General features: G+C 42.9%; 1 protein-coding gene across 1 annotated transcript in view; it reads right to left on the bottom strand.

Annotated features, from left to right (window-relative positions):
* Nucleotides 1–1,181: 1,181 nt before the first annotated feature.
* The window catches only part of gdi2 (GDP dissociation inhibitor 2), a 68,925-nt gene continuing 63,348 nt past the window's right edge, over nt 1,182–6,758 (bottom strand). The window contains exons 8-10 of the mRNA XM_083653599.1: nt 5,223–5,394; nt 2,513–2,712; nt 1,182–1,794 (exon numbers count right to left, since the gene is read on the bottom strand). Coding sequence (XP_083509725.1) covers nt 1,642–1,794; nt 2,513–2,712; nt 5,223–5,394 — 525 coding nt within the window. The 3' untranslated portion in view covers nt 1,182–1,641. The remainder of the gene's footprint in view (nt 1,795–2,512; nt 2,713–5,222; nt 5,395–6,758) is intronic.

Below are 6,758 nucleotides of genomic sequence, written 5' to 3'. Positions count from 1 at the left end.
AGGCGTCACAAAATAAGCCAATTCTGTGTGGTAGTATATTGCAGATATTACCAAATAGAAAGCATCAAGTAATATACAGTACTACATACCCAAATGTTTTGTTAACATACCATTTCTGGGACAAATATATCACCTATTTCTCAGCAGTGCTACAGCTATGGGCCCTAATGGAAATGTCAGAAAAGTACATTGTAAACCAAATTGTGGTGTTAGAAGATAATGTGAAAACTGCAAACTTAAATCCTCAAAAATGATTTGAATTTGTGAGTCTCTATTCATTGTATGGTTGGTTGTCAGCTGATACTTTAAATCATGTCAATAAATAACCAGCAACATTGTCCAACACAGGCCAAAGTTCACAGATGCTTCAGTTAAGTTTTACCTGACGACTGACGAGCACTAATAAAAGTTGCTTTGAACAACAGGGTTACTTCTTCCCTGTTGAAGGCATTCATTTACTAAGTGCAGTACTTTTATTCTCTCCACAGGCTTTCATGAGATAATCTTTAAACTGTCTGGAATGCAAAAAGGATCACTAAAAGAAAAAAGCACACATTTTTCTTTTTCACAAGGTCATTATTTTTTTACTTTGCAGTACAGAAATCATTTGAGCCCAACATGTTTCAGAGTTGTTGAAAACAGGTGATACCACAGGGCCCGTATCAAATCAATACTGCTGCAGTAGACATTTGGTCCTTCTATATAGCAATTACAGTCAACTTTACCAAACCCCACCCCTCCACCCCAACCTGTTGCTTGAATGCTCTGGTCTTCCGTCGCTTTGCATAATACAGGAACTAATGTTTCCTCCAATATATTTATAGTTGCTCAAGCTGTTGACAACAGGTTCAGGTGGGTTTGCCTTTATGCTCGACTATACTCGCCCTACTGTAGTGGCTTGGCTGAAGTACAGTATAGTGCCATAAGTGCTGGAGATGAGACAATATATGGGATAAAAACAACAAAAAATGTCAAGTCTCACTAAGCGGGCAGCTGAGGTATTGCCTCACATGACACGTCAGGTTTGCGCTGCCTGAAAACGCTCTCGCCGTCAGGAATATACTCCGCTAAGCTCACGCTCGAATACAAACGGACGAAGCCAAGCCACTCTTCTCTCAGCCGCCCCCCCACCCCCACCCCCACCCCCACACACACACACAATATCTGTAGAGACAAAATAACTCATCTGTAGATATTACATTTCTCCCAATTTTTTTTTTTTTTACAATTTAATCCGTTGAAAAAGAATTGACTGACCCTCCCACACACTGAAAGATATTACTGATTTTATTGATCATTTGATTTGGCATTTTTGGACTATGCATTCCTCAGAGTAACATGAAGTAGAAGAAGAATGTCGGGTGTTAGGCGCAACCAGTTCTCAGTGCAACATCTGTGATTAGAAAAAGCATACAGTAGGTCCCACCCCTTCCCCTATCCAGCAACACTATATCATATCTCTCTATATCATCAAGTTCCTGAATGGGCAAACCATATATACTTGGATCATCAGCCAGCCCATCGGTGTGTGTACATTTTTTGTGTTAAATTTCAATTTTTTTCATAAGATTTGGGGTTTGTCGGCAGCGTTGTCTGATATTCAGGAGTGTGGCGTCGCGCTCTCTCTCTTGTGCGCTCGCTCTACTCGGCCGCGTCACCGAAGATGTCATTCTTCTTGCGCTCCATCTCAGCAAAGTCAAACTCGGCGCCAGTCATCCTCCTGTAGATGTCCTTGATGTCGTCGCAGGTGGTCTCAAAGTGAGTCGTGGCATCGTAGGAGCGGGAGATGAAAATCTGTAGGAGAGCGAGGGAGGAATTGACAAACATTAGTGTCCTGCTCCCATTTGGCCATCAGGTGGTGGGGTGGGGGTTTATGAATGAATGTAAATAGGATGCAAATTATACAAAATAAAAGTTAGTACTTTGGACTACTCTGGTCCTCCACCATGCCTGGACTACTCTGGTCCTCCACCATGCCTGCACAATCTGTCTGGTCCTCCAACATGCCTGGCACAATCTGATTTGCACTTCTGCACGTGACCTGAACATATTTCTGTTCATAAGTTGGTACACGTCTTTAAATATGTTACTTTAATTTACAAATATGATCATGTGAATAGGGATCAGCATTTTAAATTTTTGTAAAAAGAAAAAAGGAGAAAAAAAGTATTGTGATTGATAAAATAAATTGGTTTTTAAGTACCTAGTAATTGAAGCATATTACAATCTTCATCTTTTTAGTAATCATCAAGATAATATTGAGGCCTACCTAGGTAAAGGCCTACTGGCAAATAGCCAATGATGCACATTATCGTGCATATACTCTTGCACTGGACTGTACATTTGTAGATTGTAAAAGTATCTATAGTGAACAGAGAGATAATTAATTCAAGGCAGATGGGGGCTGTGATATTATATGTTCTATTTTTTCAAATTCATATCTACTATGTCCTGTTCTTTGCTGCCATGATCCTTAACATCTCATCTGAGCCTATAATAATAATAATCCTACCTGGCTGTCGTTGCCCATGTCAGTGGGATCGTTCAGGTCGCTGATGCTGACGAACTTCTGCTCGACGGGCTCCAGCAGGTCGAGGGCGGGCTTGATCTCTTTCTCGGGGTCGCTCGTCTCCACTGTGGTGCTGATGATGGCTACGTATTTCCCCTGGGCCGCCACGTTGTGTGCGTAGGAGATCATGCACACGTAGATGTCTGGAAGACAGAAAAACAAGATTAATATTCGTCCTCCCTTCATTCTTGTAGTCCGCTGCCTGTCCCATCTGAAGACAGCTTTCGAAATGGTTCAAGCTCTCGCAGAGCTAAAGGTGTGTAGAGCTTTTTCCAAAGTTCATTTGTGTGTGTAGTATATATGGTGTGGTATAGTATATGAAGTCTGTGTTGTGCTGGTATGAGAAAAAAAACTAAAAACTAAACATCCTTGTGCTAAAGGGCGATATACGGTAAATAAACAAAGACTAAACTACAACACAGGAACATTTGAGAGGAAAGTATATATAGCATCTTTGAAACAAAACCTTTCACATATGGCCCATTTCCACCGCAGGTAGTAGCGCGATCCCGCTCCGCTCGACTCGATAAATGGTCTCATTCCACCACTAAAAACTATCCCAGCCCGGGTTGTATTGGGTTCGAGTCGTGCTACTTTTAGTACCTGCCTCGTCGTGGTTCTATTCTGTGAACCCGGGTTCATATGGTGACGTGAAAACATTGTTGACGACTGATTGGTCAGGCAGAATCGTGTTTACTCTGTCTACTGACTGTCATATGCAATGCTGGCGGCTGCATACCAGTTTAGTGGGCTTACCTTCTCTTCTGTTATGTATATTTCCATCAGTCTTTTGTGTTGCTGCCTTCGCCTCCGGTGAAATAAAATCGTGGCGGGTGTTCAATTGTCTGAGAAAAAAGTCTGCTGCTCGCTCAGGGAGCTCTGTAGCTGAGTGGAGGCTGCAGCGCTCTGCTAGGCCGCAGCGGGTGTTTGGTGAAGCCGCGGTCTTGCCTGGTGAGAGGCCGCGGGGTAGAGGCTTCACTCTGTTGCGCCTCTCCCGTCCCCGCACAGCGCAGTGCATGCCTGTGAGTTTGACTAACTACAAAGTGATATCCATTCTCCTGGTCGATTGTCACATTCGCCCATGTACACTGTAGGTCATTTAGAGGCACCAGTATTTCATAAACAGTTTAAAAGTTCTGTGGATGGATTTAATTGTAATGTTATGTTATAGCCTACTTCGGCTATAAGCGAAGGACAGATATGCGGTCGCTATGACGACCAGCTGTGGGCGGGGGTGGGTGGGGGCAGATGATCCGCGGTGGAAGCAAAACGTCCATCGAGCCGAAACGATTAGAGCCGAGTGGTGACGAGCTGTGCAGGGCAGTAAAATGTGGTGGAAGTGAGCCAATAATGAATTATAGGCTTCCAGTTCATGAGCAGTCTTCTGTCTATGGGGGGGGGGCTCATGGGTCGGCCACAGTGCAGTGTACTGGGCGCACTATACCTGATAGCCTAAATGAATTGTAAATAAACATAAAAAGCTATTTGCAGCATATTACATTTTTAACATAATTGTACTAAAATGATAACAGACACAGAAGGTAAAAACGCCTAGCTTCCTGTATTCGGTCTATTTCTAGCGGGATTGATTTAGCTTTATAGGACTAAACTTTAAATGAATCCACATCATAGAGTGACACAGAAGTCAGTAATGGTGATAAAGTTAAACTGCTGCAGATTGGTTGCATTGCAGAATAAAAACCCAGTAAAGCCCTATAAAACAACCTGTTTTCTTTGCAGCACTTCACATGGCCCTTGAGGAAATCAATGCGCCTGGCCGTGAGGTGAGTGTTAGCAGGCGTTTATCGCAGATTATGTATTTTTAACAACTCATTATCAGACTATGATGTCATGATTGTTTGTTGAGTGCTATATTGATAGGCTAGTTTTCACAAGAATTGTCTTTTGCCACTTTACACAGTGACGGTAAAAGCGGTGTTATCAGATTTCCACTCTGGACCCTGGTTTCACTTCTTTTTTTTCAGGCTCCAATAACGCCGGTGTTATTGTCATGTAAATGGGAGGCCCAAACACAACAAAAGTTTGCCGGTTTATGCAGGGAGCGTTGTCGTGTAAACTACAGGTAGGCCTGTCATGTATAGGCCTAAGGCCCAGTTTCCCTGCATCAAACTTCTGTTGCATTTTGGCCTTCCGTTTACATGACAACGTCGTTAGTGTGGTCTGAAAACAGAAAAAAGTTAAACCAGGCTAATTTCACTATTATCCAGATTTTCTTTGACCATGCCAACAGATTTTCATGCAAATTGAAAATGTGCCTCGAGAGATTACCAGTAAATCTAGAAATATTGCACGCTCATTTCTAGCTCCACGTGCTCATTTGTAGCACGCTCCGTGCGCTCAACTGCACGCCGCCGCAGAACACAGGCCGCCTTATTATAGTAGTGAGATTACTATAAACGAATGTTTAATTAACTATCAATTTACCATTTATTCATAACGGTTATTCACGGGCTTCACCCTTTTAATGTTAGAATAAAACATGATCTTCCTGATTTGCATGAAGTAACTATTTTGTTTTGAGATATTCACACATCCAACTATCAGATGCAGGTGCGTTGGAAAGCATCGCATTTCTTGTAATAAGGAAATTAAAAGTTAAAAGCTTCTCTCATCACTTCCTGAATGCGCTCACCATGCTTCCTGTTGACCTGATTCTGGGGGATGATGATCTGGCAGGAGTTGGCGTCACCGGTGCTCTTGATGGGGTGACTCATGATGCAGATGACCCGGATCACCTGGCCCACCTTGGTGGCCCTATCCATAATGTAGCTGGGGTCACAGATCAGCTGCTTGCAGCGGGCAATCTGTGTGAGAGAGAGAGAGAGAGAGAGAGGGAGAGGGAGAAAGCAAGAGAGGTTAGATGGATCAGATACATTCAATCCAATACTGTGTTGGCCCTAGGGATGTTAACAATTAACCATCGTTAAGAATGTAACCGATTAAAATCAATTAACTGTTGTGACCGACAACATGTTTTGTTACTTTGTATCACTTCAATCTCCAGAGCTCAGTGTGCGTTAACTTTTATACCAGTCCAGCAGAGGGCGTACCTCACCCAGCTGATGCATGCAACAGAAGGAGTGGTCACATGAGAAGGTCCTCACATGAGGAAGTAGGAAACAAACAGATGGCAAAATGAGCGCTAGCAAGAGCAAAACACAGCCCAGTGTGGGAGCATTACACACTAAAAGATGAAAATGCTAAATGTAAATATTGCAACGCCATTCTCAAATACAACTTCAGTACCCCATTAATGATGTACCACCTTAAAACTCAGCACCCGATGGCTGCAGTGCAAGGCGAAAGTGGAACATCGTCCTCCCAGCAAACTATCGCATCTGCTTTAGCCAAGAGAAGCTGTAGTGATGTGCGTGCAGTCGCAGAGACAATAACACAGAAGCTTTGCTTTATCGTGGAAAAGGAGATGTGGTAAAGCTGGCTCAGTGATTGGCCTTCCCCCTGATTCCTTGGAGATCACTATAACCAAGAGAACAAGGACGAAGTTGAACTCTATTCCTCCTCCTTTTGAAGGCCATCCTTTGTATAATGTATTTGATGCTCTGCGACGCTCGTTTAGTGATCGGCTTTTGATGCCTCGGTGCTCTACTGAGCGATTGAGAAGGTCCTTTGTTCCTGCTGCTGTAAAATTATTTAATGAACACTGCTAGCTCTGCATTGTGAGGCTCTCTTTTTTTTGTACTGTGTTATGTAACTCGTATTGTGCTGTATGTTACTTTTCCTGTTTGTGTATCTGTACTCGCTCTGGTGGCAAACCATGTTTCCCCTCGGGATTAAGAATAAACACCATACCATACTATACCATACCATACCATCAAGGACAGGCGAACAAGAGCGGCTGTTCAAAGGAGGTGAGCCTTATTTTTTTAGGCTAATTATTGTTTTATTATTATTTTCATTTATGATTCATGCCACGAATGTCACATAAATAACATGCAGCTACTGTGGTGACTGTGAGGTTAAATAAAACTTGAACTGAGAAAAAGACGAGACATGTTTTTCGGGGTGGGGGAAACAACGTTAACTCATTGAGTGCCAGCCACTTTTGGAGAACGGACGCTCCCAGTGCCAGAGTTTCAGAGCGTTTTCAGTGATTTCTCGAGGCCCACAGAATATTGTGTGATATTACTATGTAAACACCAAACACGCA

This window comes from Poromitra crassiceps (genome assembly GCF_964638095.1).
Source record: "Poromitra crassiceps genome assembly, chromosome: 2".
Classification (NCBI taxonomy): Eukaryota; Metazoa; Chordata; class Actinopteri; order Beryciformes; family Melamphaidae; genus Poromitra; species Poromitra crassiceps.
This window is presented reverse-complemented; position numbering and strand designations above follow the sequence as displayed.